Source organism: Oncorhynchus keta, unplaced genomic scaffold (genome assembly GCF_023373465.1).
Source record: "Oncorhynchus keta strain PuntledgeMale-10-30-2019 unplaced genomic scaffold, Oket_V2 Un_scaffold_8424_pilon_pilon, whole genome shotgun sequence".
NCBI classification, from domain to species: Eukaryota; Metazoa; Chordata; class Actinopteri; order Salmoniformes; family Salmonidae; genus Oncorhynchus; species Oncorhynchus keta.
This window is the reverse complement of record NW_026291005.1, coordinates 452636-475790: the sequence shown is the minus strand read 5'-3', so window position 1 is coordinate 475790 and position 23155 is coordinate 452636. Positions and strand designations below refer to the sequence as shown.

General features: G+C 44.8%; 1 protein-coding gene across 4 annotated transcripts in view; it reads left to right on the top strand.

Annotated features, from left to right (window-relative positions):
- The window catches only part of LOC118380907 (polypyrimidine tract-binding protein 3-like), a 151092-nt gene that overhangs the window by 15525 nt on the left and 112412 nt on the right, over window positions 1–23155 (top strand). The window contains exon 1 of one of the 4 annotated variants that reach the window (XM_052517519.1): window positions 19614–19784. The exons of the other annotated variants lie outside the window; for them this stretch is intronic. Coding sequence (XP_052373479.1) covers window positions 19752–19784 — 33 coding nt within the window. The 5' untranslated portion in view covers window positions 19614–19751. Of the gene's footprint in view, window positions 1–19613; window positions 19785–23155 lie in introns of those variants that run through there. 4 annotated transcript variants of the gene reach the window in all.

Sequence of the window (23155 nt, the reverse complement as noted above, 5' to 3'; positions counted from 1 at the left end):
GACAACAACATAGCATGAGCAACACATGACAACACAGCATGGTGGCATCACATGACAACACAGCATGGCAGCATCACATGACAAGCACAGCATGGCAGCAACACATGACAACACAGCATGGTGGCAACACTGAACATGACAAGCAATATGGTAGCATTAACAACATGGTAACAACACAACATGACAACAATATGGTAGCATTAACAACATGGTAGCAACACAACATGACAACAATATGGTAGCAGAGCAGCTGAACGATAGGGGACTGGTTGACAGGGGAATGTTCTCTCTTTTTAATCATTTTCTAGGGACTTTTTTTCTCCTCACAGAATGTAATATAAATATAGGACAAAACACACATCACGACAAGAGAGACGACACAACACTACATAAAGAGAGACCTAAAGACAACAACATAGCATGGCAGCAACACATGACAACACAGCATGGTAGCAACACAGCATGGTAGCAACACATGACAACACAACATGGTAGCAACACAACATGACAACAATATGGTAGCAGAGCAGCTGAACGATAGGGGACTGGTTGACAGGGGAATGTTCTCTCTTGTCATTTTCTAGGGACTTTTTTTTCTCCTCACACTTTCTTTCTCGTGACCATGTCCTTTTGCCTTGGTTTGGTGGTTAATTCTGTGAAGAATGTCACGATCATATGACTATGAAATCCTGTAGTCTCTCTCTCTCTCTCTCTCTCTCTCTCTCTCTCTCTCTCTCTCTCTCTCTCTCTCTCTCTCTCTCTCTTTGTCATAGCAGCCAAGTTCTCAAGCTTTCTTTCCATGCTTTCAATCTACCTGGTCATGAACACACACACACACACACACACACACACACACACACACACACACACACACACACACACACACACACACACACACACACACACACACTGACTTATTTATCCTGTTTGGGATAGGGGGCAGGATTTTCACGTTCGGATGAAAAGCGTGCCTAGAGTAAACTTCCTGCTACTGGCCCAGAAGCTGATATATGCATATTATTAGTATTATTGAATAGAAAACACTCTGAGGTTTCTAAAACTGTTTGAATGATGTCTGTGAGTATAACATAACTCATATGTCAGGCAAAAACCTGAGAAAAATCCAACCAGGAAGTGGTAAATCTGAGGTTTGTAGTTGTAGGATTGATTCTATACATCGTTTGACATGTTTCTACGAACTGTTATATAACTTTTTGAACTTTTAGTCTGAACTTTCGCCTGGACCTGCCCGCACCTCCTGAGTTTGGATTTGTTTACTAAACCCGCTAACAAAAGGAGGTATTTGGACATAAATTATGGACTTTATCGAACAAAACAAACATTTATTGTGGAACTGGTATTCCCGGGAGTGCATTCTCATGAAGATCTTCAAAGGTAAGTGAATATTTATAATGCTATTTTTTGACTTTTACTGACTCCACAACATGGCAGGTATCTGCATGGCTTGTTTTTGTGTCTGAGCGCCGTACTCAGATTATTGCATGGTTTGCTTTTTCCGTAAAGCTTTTTTGAAATCTGACACAGCGGTTGCATTAAGGAGAAGTATATCTATAATTCTGTACATAATAGTTGTATCTTTTATCAAAGTTTATTATGAGTATTTCTGTAAATTCATGTGGCTCTCTGAAAATTCGCTGGATGTTTTCGAGGCACAACATTACTGACCATAACGCGCCAATGTAAACAGAGATTTTTGGATATAAATAGGAACTTTGTCGAACAAAACATACATGTGTTGTGTAACATGAAGTCCTATGAGTGCCATCTGATGAAGATCATCAAAGGTTAGTGTCACAAACGTCGTCAATGAAATGACCGGACCAAGGTGCAGCGTGGTGAGCGTACATTTATTTTTATTTAGAATGTCGCCAACAAAAACAAGAAACGACAAAACTAACATGAAGCTTACTACGGCTATACAGGCCACCAACACAGACAACTACCCACAACTAAGGTGGCAAAACAGGCTGCCTAAGTATGATTCCTAATCAGAGACAACGATAGACAGCTGTCCCTGATTGAGAACCATACCCGGCCAAAACATAGAAACAGAAAACATAGCAATAAAGAAACTAGAATGCCCACCCTCTTCACACCCTGACCTAACCAAAATAGAGAATAAAAGCCTCTCTATGGCCAGGGTGTGACAGTTAGTGATTCATTTTGTCTTTATTTCTGCCTTTTTTTGACTCCTCTCTTTGGCTGGAAAATGGCTGTGTGTGTTTTTGTGACTAGGCTCTGACCTAACATAATCATATGGTGGGCTTTCGCTGTAAAGCCTTTTTGAAATCGGACACGATGGGCAGATAAACAAGAAGTTTATCTTTAATTTGGTGTATTGCACTTGTGAATGTATGAAAGTTACATATTTAAAAAATATTTGGGAATTTCGAGCTCTGCCTTTTCAGCGGAATGTTGTTGAACCCCGAGCCATAAGTAGATTTATACAATGTTATTATTTGTCTATTGTGGAACAACACAATCACATAATTATGTACATACTTACATGGAATACTTCTGTATTCAGAGATTACTACTCCATGATGTGTTTCTACTACTCCATGATGTGTTTCTAGAACTCCATCTTGTTTCTACTACTCCATGTTGTGTTTCTACTACTCCATCTTGTGTTTTTAGTACTCCATCTTGTGTTTCTAGTACTCCATCTTGTGTTTCTACTACTCCATCTTGTTTCTACTACTCCATCTTGTGTTTCTAGTACTCCATCTTGTGTTTCTACTACTCCATTTTGTGTTTCTACTACTCCATCTTGTGTTTCTAGTACTCCATCTTGTTTTACTACTCCATCTTGTTTCTACTACTCCATCTTGTGTTTCTACTACTCCATCTTGTGTTTCTACTACTCCATCTTGTTTCTACTACTCCATCTTGTTTTTCTATTCATCTTGTGTTTCTACTACTCCATCTTGTTTTACTACTCCATCTTGTGTTTCTAGTACTCCATCTTGTTTCTACTACTCCATCTTGTGTTTCTACTACTCCATCTTGTGTTTCTAGTACTCCATCTTGTTTGTACTACTCCATCTTGTTTCTACTACTCCATCTTGTGTTTCTACTACTCCAACTTGTGTTTCTAGTACTCCATGTTGTTTTACTACTCCATCTGGTTTTACTACTCATCTTGTGTTTCTACTACTCCATCTTGTTTCTACTACTCCATCTTGTTTCTACTACTCCATCTTGTGTTTCTACTACTCCATCTTGTTTCTACTACTCCATCTTTTGTTTCTAGTACTCCATCTTGTGTTTCTACTACTCCATCTTGTTTCTACTACTCCATCTTGTTTCTACTACTCCATGATTTGTTTCTAGTACTCCATCTTGTGTTTCGACTACTCCATCTTGGAGTAGTGATACATTTTTACATAAATTCCTGTCAATTTCCATTATTAAAGTGGCTGGAGTTGAGTCAGTATTTTGGCAGCAGCCACTCAATGTTAGTGGCTGTTTAACAGTCTGATGGCCTTGAGATAGAAGCTGTTTCTCAGTCTCTCGGTCCCTGCTTTGATGCACCTGTACTGACCTCGTCTTCTGGATGATAGCAGGGTGAACAGGCAGTGGCTCGGGTGGTTGTTGTCCTTGATGATCTTTTTGGCCATCTTGTGTTTCTACTACTCCATCTTGTTTCTACTACTCCATCTTGTGTTTCTACTACTCTATCTTGTGTTTCTACTACTCCATCTTGTGTTTCTACTACTCCATCTTGTGTTTCTACTACTCCATCTTGTTCTACTACTCCATCTTGTGTTTCTACTACTCCATCTTGTTTCTACTACTCCATGATTTGTTTCTAGTACTCCATCTTGTTTCTACTACTCCATCTTGTGTTTCTACTACTCCATCTTGTGTTTCTACTACTCCATCTTGTTTCTACTACTCCATCTTGTGTTTCTACTACTCCATGATGTGTTTCTACTACTCCATGATGTGTTTCTACTACTACATGATGTGTTTCTACTACTCCATCTTGTTTCTACTACTCCATGATGTGTTTCTACTACTCCATCTTGTTTCTAATACTCCATCTTGTGTTTCTACTACTCCATGATGTGTTTCTACTACTCCATGTTGTGTTTCTACTACTCCATCTTGTGTTTCTACTACTCCATGATGTGTTTCTACTACTCCATCTTGTTTCTACTACTCCATGATGTGTTTCTACTACTCCATCTTGTTTCTACTACTCCATGATGTGTTTCAACTACTCCATCTTGTTTCTACTACTCCATCTTGTTTCTACTACTCCATGATGTATTTCTACTACTCCATCTTGTTTCTACTACTCCATCTTGTTTCTACTACTCCATGATGTGTTTCTACTACTCCATGATGTGTTTCTACTACTCCATGATGTGTTTCTACTACTCCATGATGTGTTTCTAGTACTCCATCTTGTTTCTACTACTCCATGATGTGTTTCTACTACTCCATCTTGTGTTTCTACTACTCCATGATGTGTTTCTACTACTCCATGATGTGTTTCTACTACTCCATGATGTGTTTCTACTACTCCGTCTTGTTTCTACTACTCCATGATGTGTTTCCACTACTCCATGATGACAGCCAAGGCTGTCTTCTCTCATTCCTATGCCTCCACTCCACTCTCCTCCCCCACCCTACACCTCCCTCCTTTCTCACCCCCATTCCCCACACCCTCTGCCCACTTTATTTGTTACTGCTAAGCATTGGTAGCACTCTGTTGGTGTTCTGTGCTCATTGGAAGTGTGTCTGCCAGCAGGCTAGGAGAGGAGGGTTGGGATGGAGAGAGGGATGGGTGAGTGGGTAGCATTGTTCTCCTAGCCTGCTGTACCATTCCCAGATACTTCTCTCTCCTCAGCCCAGGGCTCAGTTCAGTGGAATGTCAGCTATGTGCCAGACCTCACCTCAGCACTGTCTGAGAGAGAGAGAGAGAGAGAGAGAGAGAGAGAGAGAGAGAGAGAGAGAGAGAGAGAGAGAGAGAGAGAGAGAGAGAGAGAGAGAGAGAGAGAGAGAGAGAGAGAGACACAGAGAGAGACACAGAGAGAGACACAGAGAGAGACACACAGAGAGAGAAAGAAAGACAGAGAGAGAGAGACACAGAGAGAGAAAGAAAGACAGAGAGAGAGACAGAGAGAGAGACACAGAGAGAGAATTCCAGGGGGGGGTTGTGGTATCCCAGGTGTGTTGTGTGCTCTGGCACCCCGCTGAAGGAAGAAAGGAGAAAGTGCTTCACTGTCATGGCTTCAGTTGTTGAACATTTCACTATGTCCATAACCCCTTGTGCATCCCACAGGGCTCTGGACTAAAGTAATGCACTGCATAGGGAATAGGGTGGCATTTGGGACGCACCCTTGTTTGGATTTGCAACTGGAGTTGTATTCACCTGGCATTTTAACCTTCATCTTAAAAGAGGCCAAGTTGTTGTTGGTGTCAGTCACAGGCTTAACAATCTGTACCCCAACCAAAAACCCTGGACGAACAGAGATATCCGTACCATGTTTAGAGCCCGTACTACAGCGTTCAATGTCAGCAGAACAAACCCAGATGACTTGGTGGCGTGCGAAAGCAGGTACGAGCTCCTCAAATCCATTATGGATGCAAAAAGACAATACAGACTTAAACTTGAATTGATGTTCGACAACTCAGACTCATGAGGCATTTAGCAAGGACTATAGACTGTCACAGATTACAATTGCAAATCCAGCTGTGTGGTGCCCATCGAATCCTCCCTCCCAGACGAGCTTAACATATTCTATGCTCGCTTCGAGGCAGACAATACGGAGCCATCCAAGAAGACACTCGCTGCTCCGGAGAACCATGGGCTTTTGCTCTCCGAGGCAGACAATACCGAGCCATCCAAGAAGACACTCGCTGCTCCGGAGAACCATGGGCTTTTGCTCTCCGAGGCAGACAATACCGAGCCATCCAAGAAGACACTCGCTGCTCCGGAGAACCATGGGCTTTTGCTCTCCGAGGCAGACAATACCGAGCCATCCAAGAAGACACTCGCTGCTCCGGAGAACCATGGGCTTTTGCTCTCCGAGGCAGACAATACCGAGCCATCCAAGAAGACACTCGCTGCTCCGGAGAACCATGGGCTTTTGCTCTCCGAGGCAGACAATACCGAGCCATCCAAGAAGACACTCGCTGCTCCGGAGAACCATGGGCTTTTGCTCTCCGAGGCAGACAATACCGAGCCATCCAAGAAGACACTCGCTGCTCCGGAGAACCATGGGCTTTTGCTCTCCGAGGCAGACAATACCGAGCCATCCAAGAAGACACTCGCTGCTCCGGAGAACCATGGGCTTTTGCTCTCCGAGGCTGACATGTGGAAATCTCTCAAAACAGTGAATACTCACAAAGCCGCTGGCCCAGATGGCATCTCTGGCTGCGTCCTCAGTCTGTAGTGACCAGCTGTCGGCCATCTTCTCAGACATCTTTGACCTGTACCTATAGTCCACACCTGCTTCAAGGAGACCGCAATTGTCAAAACAAAGGTGACATGCATAAATTACTATCGCCCCATCACACTCACTCCCAATCATCATGAAGAGTTTCAAGAGTCTGGTTTTGGCTCACATCAAGGTCAGTATGCCAGGCACACTGGACCCACAATTTACTAAAATATCCACAGAAGATGCCATTTACATCGCCGTTCACACGGCCGTCATATATCTGGACAAGAGGAACACCTACAGTGAGCTCCAACAGTATTGAGACAAGAGGAACACCTACAGCTCCAACAGTATTGAGACAGTAACACATTTTTGTTGTTGTTTTGGCTCTGTACTTTGGATGTTCATCCATATCAGGTGAACCGTTTTGAAATTACAGCACTTCTTGTACATACTGTAGTCCCACCATTTTAGAGGACCAAAAGTATTGGGACAAATTCACTTACAGGGCATTCGGAAAGTATTCAGAACCCTTGACTTTTTCCACATTTTGTTAAATTACAGTCTTATTCTAAAATGGATTAAATAAATAAAATCCTCAGCAATCTACACACAATACCCCATAATGACAAAGTGATAACGTTTTATTTTTTTGTGCAAATATTAAAAATTATAAAAACAGAAATACCTTATTTACGTAAGTATTCAGACCTTTTGCTCGGAGCCTCGAAATTGAGCTCAGGTGCATCCTGTTTCCATTGATCGTCCTTGAGATGTTTCTACAATTTGATTGGAGTCCACCTGTGGTAAATTCAATTGATTGGACATGATTTGGAAGGGCACACAACTGTCAATATAAGGACCCACAGTTGACAGTGCATGTCAGACCAAAACCAAACCATGTGGTCGAAGGAATTGTCTGTAGAACTCCGAGACAGGATTGTGTCGAGGCACAGATCAGTGGAAGGGTACCAAAACATTTCTGCTGTCCCCAAGGACACAGTGGGCTCCATCATTCTTAAATGGAAGAAGTTTGGAACCACCAAGACTCTTCCTAGAGCTGGCCGCCTGGACAAATTGAGCAATCGGGGGGAGAAAGGCCTTGGTCAGGGAGGTGACCAAGAACCCGATTGGTCACTCTGACAGAGCTCTAGAGTTCCTCTATGGAGAGGGGAGAAACTTCCAGAAGCACAACCATCTCTACAGCACTCCACCAATCAGGCCTTTATGGTGGAGTGGCCAGATGGAAGCCACTCCTCAGTAAAAGGGACATGAAAGCCCGCTTGGAGTTTGCCAAAAGGCACGTAAAGACTCTCAGACCATGAGAAATAGGATTCTCTGGTTTGATGAAACCAATATTGAACTCTTTGGCCTGAATGCCAAGCGTCACATCTGGAGGAAACCTGGCACCATCCCTACGGTGAAGCATGGTGGTGGCAGTATCATGCTGTGGGGATGTTTTTCAGCAGCAGGGACTGGGAGACGAGTCAGGATTGAGGCAAAGATGAACGGAGCAAAGTACAGAGATCCTTGATGAAAACCTGCTCCAGAGTGCTCACGACCTCAGACAAGGCTGAAGGTTCACCTTCCAACAGGACAACAACCCTAAGCACACAGCCAAGACAATGCTGGAGTGGCCCAGTTCTGTAGCTCAGTTGGTAGAGCATGGCGCTTGTAACGCCAGGGTAGTGGGTTCGATTCCCGGGACCACCCATACGTAGAATGTATGCACACATGACTGTAAGTCGCTTTGGATAAAAGCGTCTGCTAAATGGCATATATTATTATTATTAGCCCGGACTTGAACCCTATCGAACATCTCTGGAGAGACCTGCAAATAGCTGTACAGCAACGCTCCCCATCAAGCCTGACAGAGCTTGAGAGGATCTGCAGAGAAGAATGGGAAAAACTGCCCAAATACAGGTGTGCCAAGCTTGTAGTATCATACCCAAGAAGACTCAATGCTGTAATCGCTGCCAAATGTGCTTCAACAAAGTACTGAGTAAAGGGTCTGAGTACTAATGTATATGTGATATTTCAGTATTTTGTTTTTTATAAATTGGCAAAAAAAAGTATTCAAGCATCAAGACTCTAGAAATTTGCTGTTTGTTTTGGTTGTGTTTCAGATGATTTTGTGGTAAATAAAGGTATTGTGTCTATGGATAATTCTCAATGAATCATGAATAATGATGAGTGAGAAACTTACAGATGCTCAAATATCAGGACCCCCAAAAAAAATGCTAACCTCCCCTGTTGTTGTAATGGTGAGCGGTTTAGCATGTCTTGGGGGTTTGATATTTGTGCGTCTGTAACTTTGTCGCTCATCATTATTCACAATTCATTCAGGACTATCCTTAATCATGGTAGCAACCATATTAATGCCTTGAAAGCGGCGGCTCTAGCCCTTAGCTCGGTGTGGATGTTGCCTGTAATCCATGGCTTCTGGTTGGGAAATGTACGTACGGTCACTGTGGGGACGACGTCGTCGATGAACTTATTGATGAAGCCGGTGGTATACTTCTCAATGTCATTGGATGAATCGCGGAACATATTTCAGTCTGTTCTAGCAAAACAGTCCTGTAACGTAGCAGACCACTTCCATATTGAGCGAGTCACTGGTATTTGCTGCTTTAGTTTTTGCTTGTAAGCAGGAATCAGGAGGATGGAATTATGGTCATATTTGCCAAATGGAGCGCAAGGGAGAGCTTTGTACGCGTCTCTGTGTGTGGAGTAAAGGGGGTCTAGGATTTCGTTTTTTCCATGGTTGCACATGTGACATGCTGGTAGAAATGAGGTAAAACGGATATAAGTTTGCCTGCATTAAAGTCCCCGGCCACTAGGAGCGCCACTTCTGGATGAGCATTTTCTTGTTTGCTTATGGCCTTATACAGCTCGTTGAGTGTGGTCTTAGTGTCAGCATCAGTCTGTGGTGGTAAATAGACGGCTGCGAATAATATAGATGAGAACTCTCTTGGTAGATGTTGTGGTCAATAGCTTATCATGAAGTACTCTACCTCAAGCGAGCAATACCTCGGGACTTCTTTAATATTAGACATCGCACACCAGCAGTTATTGACAAATAGACACACTCCTCCGCCCCTCGTCTTACCAGACGTAGCTGCTCTGTCCTGCCGAAACACGGAGAAGTCAGCCAGCTCCGATATTATCCATGTCGTCGTTCAGCCAAATCTCAGTGAAACAAGATATTACAGTTTTTAATGTCGCGTTAGTAGGGTAAATGGGTAGGGTTGGGTATAGAATATAGACCCGGTTTAGGGGGTAGGGCTGGGTATAGGATACAGACCCGGTTTAGGGGGTAAGGCTGGGTATAGGATACAGACCCGGTTTAGGGGGTAAGGCTGGGTATAGGATACAGACCTGGTTTAGGGGGTAGGGCTGGGTATAGGATACAGACCCGGTTTAGGGGGTAGGGCTGGGTATAGGATACAGACCCGGTTTAGGGGGTAGGGCTGGGTATAGGATACAGATCCGGCTGGGAATAGGATAGGGAACCAGTTTAGGGTTGGGGAATACATAGGGATACTGAGAATGCACAGAATATATATATATATAATATATATGCCATTTAGCAGACACTTTTATCCAAAGCGACTTACAGTCATGTGTGCATACATTCTACGTATGGGTGGTCCCGGGAATCGAACCCACTACCCTGGCGTTACAAGCGCCATGCTCTACCAACTGTGCTACAGAAGGACCAGGTCAATCATGGAAGACATTCTATAGGTTATAGGCATCCTTGAAGAGGTTTTTTGAATGAGATGACTGTGTCTGCATCTTGTATGTGTGGCGGGAGTGCAGAGCAGCTGAAGGCCCGAACACCCATGATGGAGAGGCGGAATGGGAGGGAGACAAGGAGACCAGCAGAGGAGGAGCAAGGGAAATGGTTGTCTGTTGTTTCTGGTTGGGTTTCAGTTTACTCTTCTTTATTACCCCCTATCCAATATTAAAGGAAAACCAACACCATGCTCTGCCGTGCCATCGCAACCCGAGTTACCAGTTCCTGTTACTTCCTGTTTCTACAGAGCCAGGCCTGGTAGTTGCTGCTAGTTTGACCAGCACATAGAGCTGTGGTCAGAAGTAGTGCCCTATATAGGGGCCAGTATGCCATTTGGGATACCCCCAATGTTGCATGGCTGACCCAATGTTGCAAGTCTGACCCAATTTTGATGGGCTGACCCAATGTTGTAGGGCTGACCCAATGTTGCAAGGCTGACCCATCTTGAAGGGCTGACCCAATGTTGTAGGGCTGACCCAATGTTGCAAGGCTGACCCAATGTTACAAGGCAGACCCAATGTTGCAAGGCTGACCCAATGTTGCAGGGCTGACCCAATGTTGCAGGGCTGACCCAATGTTGCAGGGCTGACCCAATGTTGTAGGTCTCAGGTGGCGTTTCATTCTGGATCCATAATTGACCTTTGTCCTGATTTCTACGAGCTAGTTGTTGATAGTAGCTAGTTGTTGATAGTAGCTAGTTGTTGATAGTAGCTAGTTGTTGATAGTAGCTAGTCGTTGATAATAGCTAGTCGTTGATAATAGCTAGTCGTTGATAATAGCTAGTCGTTGATAGTAGCTAGTTGTTGATAATAGCTAGTTGTTGATTGTAGCTAGTTGTTGATAGTAGCTCATTGTTGATTGTAGCTAGTTGTTGATAGTAGCTATTTGTTGATAGTAGCTAGTTGTTGATAGTAGCTAGTTGTTGATAGTAGCTAGTTGTTGATAATAGCTAGTTGTTGATAGTAGCTAGTTGTTGATAATAGCTAGTTGTTGATAATAGCTAGTTGTTGATTGTAGCTAGTTGTTGATAGTAGCTAGTTGTTGATAGTAGCTAGTTGTTGATAATAGCTAGTTGTTGATAATAGCTAGTCGTTGATAGTAGCTAGTTGTTGATAATAGCTAGTTGTTGATTGTAGTGAGTTGTTGATAATAGCTAGTTGTTCACATTAGCTAGTTGTTGATAATAGCTAGTTGTTGATAATAGCTAGTTGTTGATTGTAGCTAGTTGTTGATAATAGCTAGTCGTTGATAATAGCTAGTCGTTGATAATAGCTAGTCGTTGATAATAGCTAGTCGTTGATAGTAGCTAGTTGTTGATAATAGCTAGTTGTTGATTGTAGCTAGTTGTTGATAATAGCTAGTCGTTGATAATAGCTAGTCGTTGATAGTAGCTAGTTGTTGATAATAGCTAGTTGTTGATTGTAGCTAGTTGTTGATAGTAGCTAGTTGTTGATTGTAGCTAGTTGTTGATAGTAGCTATTTGTTGATAGTAGCTAGTTGTTGATAGTAGCTAGTTGTTGATAATAGCTAGTTGTTGATAATAGCTAGTTGTTGATAGTAGCTAGTAGCTAGTTGTTGATAATAGCTAGTTGTTGATACTAGCGAGTTGTTGATAATAGCTAGTTGTTCACATTAGCTAGTTGTTGATAATAGCTAGTTGTTGATAATAGCTAGTTGTTGATTGTAGCTAGTTGTTGATAGTAGCTAGTTGTTGATAATAGCTAGTTGTTGATAATAGCTAGTTGTTGATAATAGCTAGTCGTTGATAGTAGCTAGTTGTTGATAATAGCTAGTTGTTGATTGTAGTGAGTTGTTGATAATAGCTAGTTGTTCACATTAGCTAGTTGTTGATAATAGCTAGTTGTTGATAATAGCTAGTTGTTGATTGTAGCTAGTTGTTGATAATAGCTAGTCGTTGATAATAGCTAGTCGTTGATAATAGCTAGTCGTTGATAATAGCTAGTTGTTGATAGTAGCTAGTTGTTGATAATAGCTAGTTGTTGATAGTAGCTAGTTGTTGATAATAGCTAGTTGTTGATTGTAGCTAGTTGTTGATAATAGCTAGTCGTTGATAATAGCTAGTCGTTGATAGTAGCTAGTTGTTGATAATAGCTAGTTGTTGATTGTAGCTAGTTGTTGATTGTAGCTAGTTGTTGATAGTAGCTAGTTGTTGATAGTAGCTAGTTGTTGATAATAGCTAGTTGTTGATAATAGCTAGTTGTTGATAGTAGCTAGTTGTTGATAGTAGCTAGTTGTTGATAATAGCTAGTTGTTGATAGTAGCGAGTTGTTGATAATAGCTAGTTGTTGATTGTAGCTAGTTGTTGATAGTAGCTAGTTGTTGATAATAGCTAGTTGTTGATAATAGCTAGTTGTTGATTGTAGCTAGTTGTTGATAGTAGCTAGTTGTTGATTGTAGTGAGTTGTTGATAATAGCTAGTTGTTGATAATAGCTAGTTGTTGATAATAGCTAGTTGTTGATTGTAGCTAGTTGTTGATAATAGCTAGTCGTTGATAATAGCTAGTCGTTGATAATAGCTAGTCGTTGATAATAGCTAGTCGTTGATAGTAGCTAGTTGTTGATAATAGCTAGTTGTTGATTGTAGCTAGTTGTTGATAATAGCTAGTCGTTGATAATAGCTAGTCGTTGATAGTAGCTAGTTGTTGATAATAGCTAGTTGTTGATTGTAGCTAGTTGTTGATTGTAGCTAGTTGTTGATAATAGCTAGTTGTTGATTGTAGCTAGTTGTTGATAGTAGCTAGTTGTTGATAATAGCTAGTTGTTGATAATAGCTAGTTGTTGATTGTAGCTAGTTGTTGATAGTAGCTAGTTGTTGATAATAGCTAGTTGTTGATAGTAGCGAGTTGTTGATAGTAGCTAGGTCTGGTTGTTGATAACATATCCTGTGAAGGACCGCCCAGCTAGCACATTTAGTTCCTTTGTAGTTGTGGTAACGTAAAAATAAATTCTCCATTGGTTCTGGGAACGAAGCCTAACTTTTTAAAAATAAGTTCTGAGAACGGAAGTGAACATTTAGCCTGTTCTGGGAACATACATTTGTACGTTGCAGTGAGGTGCTGAGAATGTTTTAGGTTATTTTGAGTTTTTTTCCCTTCAATTAAACGTTTCAATAAATTCTTATAATACTGCTAGCTGAGTTTGGGTTAACAGTTTGGATATTCTTTAATACCTTTCTTAAAACTGAACATTTTAATAAGACTGCTAGCTTAGGTTAACTGTTTTGAACTCCAAGCTCAGATAGGATATATCGAAATGACTTTGCTTAGGCATTAATCTTTTTTTTTTTTTATTGCAGCACAGCTTCACTAAGATTTGAACCGATGATGTTCTTTTTTCTGGCACATGGAATTAGACCACTGCACCACCAGGATGGAGCAAGCATATCATGTTTTGTTCCTCATAAAAAGCTGTTCATTTTAGTCTATTTAAACAGGCCCCATTTCAAAGGACACAAGCACTCAATAAGATCAGCAGCTCAGTTGGTAGAGCATGGCGCTTGTAACGCCAGGGTAGTGGGTTCGATCCCCGGGACCACCCATACGTAGAATGTATGCACACATGACTGTAAGTCGCTTTGGATAAAAGCGTCTGCTAAATAGCATATATATCAGGTGTGGCCAATTATTGAGAGTGGCCAACACACCTGAACACACTTAACAAGATAGAGGATAGAGATCGTTTTGTTGACGCTGAGAACAGAATGTATGTTTTTCAAAAGCATTTTTAGAATGTTTTTGAACATTACTAATGTTTTCCTTTTGTTATTGTTCTGATAAATGCTGTTAATGTTCTCAAAGTATTACTTTTAAATAGAACTTTGAGGAAACCTGCAGAGAACGTATTGAAATTCCCACAGAAGAATGTTGTTTCTTAACGTTTTCTGAACTATTTGAGAACATTCCCCAACATTTAAGACGTAGTACTAGTCCTTCAGCTTTATATACACGATACGACAGACAGCAGACGCTTGTTGGATCTGTTTGTGCTTTATGATCCACATAAACAAACTGGGCCCGGGTTTCCACATAACGATAGAATTTACGCTTACGGAGTGTTTTAACGATGCATCTTTCCTACAACGACCGAAGATGTAACGTGCGTTTCCCAAAACACTATGCAGAGAGAGCGCGGTCGCTCAGTGCGTCGTTGAGGCATAGTGTCGATACTGATATGATCGTGATAAAATGAGTGCTGCTCTCGGATCAGTTTTCGCCATTCAAACCCCCAAACCCTACTATCTTACCCTAACATTATAATTATTTCACAATACTGATGAAGGATCAGCTCCTAGAAGAGATATTACCACCTACCGCTGCTAATATTGAGGCGACTTATTCTAATGCTTACCCAATATAAATGCACTAAATCCCAGATTTAAGCACATCATTGCGCACGTTAGGTTACACATCACGAAATATGCTGAGATAAATTACAGACTGTAGCCTACAAGTAGCAAAATAGAACCTTCTCTAAGCCACCTTTGGTTACTTTGGTTACTGTTGCAACCTCAAACAACATTTTCCCAGAAAGCCCAATTCCCCAACCATCCTCTGGTGAAATCCCCTCACAATGATTTCAAACTGTGTTTATAATCCATCATGAAATTGAACACAGACTTAACTACCCCCTTGCTAATCAGGAACCTCTTGGTTATGTTGTGGTGGACTGTCATTACAATAGCTTCACGACATCCTGGTAAAATTGTGTTTTGTAGTGTGTAGCTCGCCACTGAATGGCTCTAAATTCACTGTCAGCATGCAGTCAAAGCTGTACCCACTTTTTGAGCTAACTAGCGCTCTCAAATCGTATCCTGATGTCGACAAACAGATGGGAGTTGTATTCATAACATGGCTAACTTAGCTAGCTAACATACATTTTGAGAAAACAAGATATATTAGGTGGCTAGCTAGCGTTAGCAACGTTTGGTAGTCAATGAGATCGTAGAGCTAGCTAACCAGCTGAGATAGCAATTAATGTAACAAAAGTATACTTTTTGGATTATAAAATACTCCATAAACAGGCTCTGTGTTTCAGGAATCACAGTAAACAAGTTCTCCTGCTGCACTGTTCAGTTATTTAACCATTTAAACATTTATTTCTGGTAGAAAAAGCTCTTTTTTTTTTGACATAGCCCTCACTGGCTTTCAGCATCACTCCGTCAAGGGAAATATAGTACTCTTTCTAACAAAGATACTTACATATATTTCAGGATGTTGTGTATTACATTTGCATTTACATTTAAGTCATTTGGCAGACGCTCTTATCCAGAGCGACTTACAAATTGGTGCATTCACCTTATGACATCCAGTGGAACAGTCACTTTACAATAGTGCATCTAAATCTTAAAAGGGGGGTGAGAAGGATTACTTATCCTATCCTAGGTATTCCTTAAAGAGGTGGGGTTTCAGGTGTCTCCGGAAGGTGGTGATTGACTCCGCTGTCCTGGCGTCGTGAGGAGTTTGTTCCACCATTGGGGGCCAGAGCAGCGAACAGTTTTGACTGGGCTGAGCGGGAACTGTACTTCCTCAGTGGTAGGGAGGCGAGCAGGCCAGAGGTGGATGAACGCAGTGCCCTTGTTTGGGTGTAGGGCCTGATCAGAGCCTGGAGGTACTGAGGTGCCGTTCCCCTCACAGCTCCGTAGGCAAGCACCATGGTCTTGTAGCGGATGCGAGCTTCAACTGGAAGCCAGTGGAGAGAGCGGAGGAGCGGGGTGACGTGAGAGAACTTGGGAAGGTTGAACACCAGACGGGCTGTATCTCTGGAAATAATCAGAATTCATGTAAACACTACTCTTTTGAAAACACAGCTTGTCTCAGTAAGTGATTTCTTGGCAGAATTTCCCCTGGTTATGTGGTATATTGAGCCACGGGACAGGGTAAATTGAGCCACGGGACAGGGTACATTGAGCCACGGGACAGGGTACATTGAGCCACGGGACAGGGTACATTGAGCCACGGGACAGGGTAAATTGAGCCACAGGACAGGGTACATTGAGTCACGGGACAGGGTACATTGAGCCACGGGACAGGGTACATTGAGCCACGGGACAGGGTAAATTGAGCCACGGGACAGGGTAAATTGAGCCACAGGACAGGGTACATTGAGTCACGGGACAGGGTACATTGAGCCACGGGACAGGGTAAATTGAGCCACGGGACAGGGTAAATTGAGCCACAGGACAGGGTAAATTGAGTCACGGGACAGGGTACATTGAGCCACGGGACAGGGTACATTGAGTCACGGGACAGGGTACATTGAGTCACGGGACAGGGTAAATTAATCCGCCTACACATTTCTGTACTGAATGAAATATTAAAATGCTAACTTTTTAAAACCATGTCTATCTTTATTTCCCATAAAAACCAATAGATTCTCACACTCCATATCTATAACCTCCCAGTAATTTATTGGGTAAAGAAAACACACGTTTTTTGCATCACTGTACCTGAAACGTTGGTGTTTTTTTACCCAATAAATTACTGGGAGGTTTTATACAATTTTATAGCTTCTAGTTTATTCACCGTTAGTCAGCACCTCGACACTAAATCATTTTCTCTGAGTGTGCTTTTTAAATAGACTATTATCTCTGTTTCCCACAATTCAACACAATCACAATAGTTTCATTTAAAAAAAATATATATATATATATTTATATAAAGCATCTTTTAACACAGGCTTTAACACCTAGCAAACACGTTGTACTTGAATAAAATAACATAGGCCCTGTTGTTACCTCATGTCCCGGCGATGATGACACTTCAATTTGCTCAACTTGCCATTGGCTCAATCATTGGCTCAATCATTGGCTCAATCATTGGCTCAATCATTGGCTCGTCTTACCCCAAGGCAAACATTTTGACCATATTGATGGGAGACTCTGTTACAGAGGAGTGTTAATGCTTTATTTAGGCTGGATCACGTTATTGTATGTTTTCATTCTGTAATGTATTGATTGTTGCTGCCTTCTGGGTCAGGTCTCCCTTGAAGAAGAGACTCTGGGTCTCAATGGGCTTTTTCCTGGTTAAATAAAGGTTAAATAAATAAATATTATCCCACACAAATACAAGGATGCACTTTTATGCTAGGTTTAAGACCTCATGTTGAAGCTTACAGAGACCCCAGCTGATGTGTAGAACACTCTTCAAATGATCTACTTTGGTTTGGATACAAGAATCACGAAACCTCTTAACACAAATATCTTTTGACTTGGTGAAAATTCGTTTTTGGGACCTGACTTGCTTACCTCTTCTTCCATGTGGTTTCTTCCTTCACAGACTCCATGAAATGATGACCTCTTGCTAAATATTTGGTCAAATTATTAATTTTGTGTAGGGTTTCCTAGAAACAAGGGTGTCTCAACCTTTGGATCAACTTACCCCAATCTCCCCTACTGTGGTACAGCCATATGGCCTCTCTGCCTGATGTGTTCAAACGTCCTCTTTTGGTACTCTGTACGTAGAGATTCAGACCTGACTCAGCTGAGGCTCGCCTTTCAAGCTTGGTGTGTGTGTGTGTGTGTGTGTGTGTGTGTGTGTGTGTGTGTCTTTCAGCAGCACTTGTTAATTGGAGTGTTATGCAGCGTTTGTTTGGTCAGTGGTATCAGGTTACTGATGAAGGGGCCAGGCCAGCTTCAATAATAGATATCACAGACAATGGAGCGCATGCATCCCAACTCAGCCTCCCACAGCCCTGCCCCCTAGCCTCCCACAGCCCTGCCCCCTAGCCTCCAGTCTCCCACAGCCCTGCCCCCTAGCCTCCAGCCTCCCACAGCCCTGCCCCCTAGCCTCCCACAGCCCTGCCCCCTAGCCTCCAGTCTCCCACAGCCCCCTGCCCCCTCCCCTCCCCTCCTCCCCCCCCCTCCCCCCTCCCTCCCTCCCCCTCCCTCCCCCTCCCCCTCCCTCCTCCCTCCCCTCCCTCCCCCCCCCTCCCCCTCTCCCCCCTCCCTTCCTCCCTCCCTCTCCCCTCCCCCTCCCTCTCCTCCTCCCCTCCCTCCCCTCCCTCCCTCTCCCCTCCCCCTCCCTCCCTCTCCCCTCCCCCCTCCCTCCCTCCCTCCCTCCCTCCCCTCCCCCTCCCTCCCTCTCTCCCCTCCCTTCCTCCCTCCCTCTCCCCTCCCCCTCCCTCTCCCTCCCCTCCCTCCCTCCCCTCCCTCTCCCCTTCCTCCCTCCCTCTCCCTCCCCCTCCCTCCTCCTCCCCCCCTCCCTCCCTCCCTCTCTCCCTCCCTCCCCCTCCCTCTCCCCTCCCCTCCCTCCTCCCTCTCCCCCTCCCCCCCTCTCTCCCCTCCTCCCTCCCTCTCCCCTCCCCCTCCTCCTCCCTCTCCCTCCCTCCCTCTCTCTCCCCTCCCTTCCTCCCTCCCTCCCCTCTCTCTCCCCTCCCTCCCTCCCCTCCCTCCCTCTCCCCTCCTCCCTTCCCTCCCTCCCTCCCCCCCTCCCTCCCCCCCCTCCCTCCTCCCTCCCTCCCCCTCCCCTCCTCCCTCCCCTCCCTCCCCCCCTCTCCCCTCCCTCCCTCCCTCTCCCCTCCCCCTCCCTCCCCTCCCCTCCCCCCCCCCCTCCCTCCTCCCTCCCTCTCCCCTCCCTCCCTCTCTCCCTCCCTTCCTCCCCCTCTCCCCTCCCCCTCCCTCTCTCCTCCCCCTCCCTCCCCTCCCTCCCCCTCCCCCTCCCTTCCTCCCTCCCCTCTCCCCTCCCCCTCCCTCTCCTCCCTCCCCTCCCTCCCCTCCCCCTCCTCTCCTTCTCCCCTTTCCTCCTCCCTCTCCCTCCCCCTCCCTCTCTCACTCCCCTCCCTCCCCTCCCTCCCTCTCTCCTGCCTCCCTTCCTCCCTCCCTCCCCTCCCCCTCCCTCTCTCCTCCCTCCCTCCCCCTCCCTCCCTCTCTCCCTCCCTTCCTCCCTTCCTCTCCCCTCCCCCTCCCTCTCCCCTCCCCCCTCCCCTCTCTCCCCTCCCTCTCCCCCTCTCCCCTCCCTTCCTCCCTCCCTCTCCACTCCCCCTCCCTCCCTCTCTCCCTTCCTCCCTCCCTCCCCCTCCCCCTCCCTTCTCCCTCCCTCCCTCCCCCTCCCTCACCCCTCTCTGTGATGTGGTTGCTATTTATTTTTCCTACCATCAGAACAGCATTGTTTTTTATTTCCGCCGAATGCATCTGGTTTGTCGTAGGTTCATTTGTTTATGTATGTATGGAAAACAGACCATATTCTCTCTGTCCTCTCCCCCAATCTGTCTGTAACACTTCATCATCCACTGTCAGCATGAACACACCCTCCCTCCCCCTCTTTTATCCCTCCTCCCATTCTGTGGTCTCTCTCTCTCTCTCTCTCTCTCTCTCTCTCTCTCTCTCTCTCTCTCTCTCTCTCTCTCTCTCTCTCTACCTCTCTCTCTCTACCTCTCTCTCTCCAACACACTGTTACACTTGCTTATCTCGTGCTTTGTCTCTCTCACTCTTCTCTTGGTCCTGAAAGCCTGTCTTTTTATTTCACTCTTTTCTTCTCTCTCTTCTTCTATCCTTCCTCTTTGAATATCTATTATGCTGTATGCTGAGGACTAGACTGACCAATGATTTTCAGGTATAGTACCGTACCACTCGCTGTTGGTTTTAATAGGAACGACATGGCTACTCACTGCTGCTTGGTGTTGCTGATCACCTGTTGCACAGACAGACCATTCTGTGTTGGGTTTTGTATTGTATTGTATTGTATTGTATTGTACTGGTTTTGAGGACATTTACGTTTGTAGTCATTTATCAGACGCTCTTATCCAGAGCGTCTTACTGGAGCAATTAGGGTGAAGTGCCTTGCTCAATGGCACATCGACAGATTTTTCACGTTGTTGGCTCGGGTATTCAAACTAGCGACCTTTCAGTTACCGGCCCAGCACTCTAACCACTAGGCTACCTGCTTTCCCCGAGAAGCAATTATGCAAAATGTAAAATACTAGAATTAGTTGTGGAACTCGTTTGTTCACCTGGAGAGGTAGGAGGGTAAACTCCCGACCTAAAGACCACGCGGTGCAGTGACCTTTAGCTTCTGTACGTTTACATATAAACAAAACACCTTTATACACACTTTTGTGTCCCGAGTCTTAGTATATAACTCTCTTCTTATTTCAACCATATCTGGTTGTTGACTTTTACATGTTTGATCAAGTGTATAATAAACTAAATATTTTTAAAGTGAAGTAAACTAGCTTTGTTGCTTTGTCAGACTCCGAGGTCTCTCTGTAATAGAGAAATACAAGAAGGTTTCTGTGGAAGTGTCTTTATATTGCCAGGTGCAGCCGTTCGTATTCTGTCGGCTGCCATTTTGTTCTTTTAACACTGAGGTGGTGTTCCAAACGGAACCCTATTGTCTACAGGTGTCAGATCTTAATTTGATTACTCTTGTTGCTGATAATTTTCCTGCACTGCAGAAAATGAAGATGAGCTTCGTGATTTACATACATTCACAGAAAACCATCAGTAACATACGGGTATACCGTATAAACAGTATTGCACTTCTCATGGAACCTACTTTTTGTCTAGCTAGTAGTCTAAAAAACAACATTATGGACCAAATGTTCACATGCTGTTGCTGCTGGGTTATTTTGCTGTGACAATACTGGTCAAATTAAGATCCAGCATCTGTATCTAGTCTACTACTTTTGACCAGGACCCACACTCAGACTAGGGCTCTGGTCAAACATAGTACACAATATAGGGGGTAGGATGGTGGTTGGGAGGCAGACTTGCCTAACTCTTCCCACTGCTGTCAAATAGAGGAACTTATTCTGCTGTAGATAACTGACTGGATGAGAATATTCTGATATCGGGTTTGTAGTTGTTATGGTATGTTATGTCAGTTGAATTTGCATATATGCCATTGAGTATACTGCCCCCTCAGTATACTGCCCCCTCAGTACACTGCCCCTCAGTACACTGCCCCCTCAGTACACTGCCCCCTCAGTATACTGCCCCCTCAGTATACTGCCCCCTCAGTACACTGCCCCCTCAGTATACTGCCCCTCAGTATACTGCCCCCTCAGTACACTGCCCCCTCAGTACACTGCCCCCTCAGTATACTGCCCCCTCAGTATACTGCCCCCTCAGTATACTGCCCCCTCAGTATACTGCCCCCTCAGTATACTGCCCCCTCAGTACACTGCCCCGTCAGTACACTGCCCCCTCAGTACACTGCCCCCTCAGTATACTGCCCCCTCAGTATACTGCCCCCTCAGTACACTGCCCCCTCAGTATACTGCCCCTCAGTATACTGCCCCTCAGTATACTGCCCCCTCAGTATACTGCCCTCTCAGTATACTGCCCCCTCAGTATACTGCCCCCTCAGTATACTGCCCTCTCAGTATACTGCCCTCTCAGTATTCTGCCCTCTCAGTATACTGCCCCCTCAGTATACTGCCCCCTCAGTATACTGCCCCCTCAGTATACTGCCCCCTCAGTATACTGCCCTCTCAGTATACTGCCCCCTCAGTATACTGCCCTCTCAGTATACTGCCCTCTCAGTATACTGCCCTCTCAGTATACTGCCCTCTCAGTATACTGCCCCCTCAGTATACTGCCCCCAGTCAGTATACTGCCCTCAGTATACTGCCCCTCAGTATACTGCCCCTCAGTATACTGCCCCCTCAGTACACTGCCCCTCAGTATACTGCCCCCTCAGTATACTGCCCTCAGTACACTGCCCCTCAGTATACTGCCCCCTCAGTATACTGCCCCTCAGTATACTGCCCCCTCAGTATACTGCCCCCTCAGTACACTGCCCCTCAGTATACTGCCCCCAGTATACTGCCCCCTCAGTACACTGCCCCCTCAGTATACTGCCCTCTCAGTATACTGCCCCCTCAGTACACTGCCCCTCAGTACACTGCCCCCTCAGTACACTGCCCTCTCAGTATACTGCCCTCTGCTCAGAGTATACTGCCCCCTCAGTATACTGCCCTCTCAGTATACTGCCCCCTCAGTATACTGCCCCCTCAGTACACTGCCCCCTCAGTACACTGCCCCTCAGTATACTGCCCTCTCAGTATTCTGCCCTCTCAGTATACTGCCCTCAGTATACTGCCCACTGCTCAGTATACTGCCCCCTCAGTATACTGCCACTCTCAGTATACTGCCCTCTCAGTAGTTTTAGGTATTCTGCCCTCTCAGTATACTGCCCTCTCAGTATTCTGCCCTCTCAGTATACTGCCCTGCTCAGTATACTGCCCACTGCTCAGTATACTGCACTGCTCGCAGTATACTGCCCTCTCAGTATACTGCCCACTGATCAGTATACTGCTCCTCAGTACACTGCCCTCTCAGTACACTGCCCTCTCAGTACACTGCCCTCTCAGTATACTGCCCTCTCAGTATACTGCCCTCTCAGTATACTGCCACTGCTCAGTATACTGCCCTCTCAGTATACTGCCCCCTCAGTTTTATACTGCCCTCTCAGTATACTGCCCCCTCAGTATACTGCCCTCTCAGTATACTGCCCTCTCAGTATACTGCCCCCTCAGTATACTGCCCCCTCAGTACACTGCCCTCTCAGTACACTGCCCTCTCAGTACACTGCCCCCTCAGTACACTGCCCTCTCAGTATACTGCCCTCTCAGTATACTGCCCCCTCAGTATACTGCCCCCTCAGTACACTGCCCCCTCAGTACACTGCCCTCTCAGTATACTGCCCTCTCAGTATACTGCCCCCTCAGTATACTGCCCCCTCAGTACACTGCCCTCTCAGTACACTGCCCTCTCAGTATACTGCCCTCTCAGTATACTGCCCTCTCAGTGTACCGAGGCCTTGATCAGTATACTGAGGCTTCGATCAGTTCAGGGCCAGTATCCTAGGAATCCTGTTAAAATCAATACTCCCAGCTCAGAGTAGGTTTTAGGATGATGATAAGACACTGCTCAGAGTAGGTTTTAGGATGTTAAGACACTGCTCAGAGTAGGGTTTAAGAT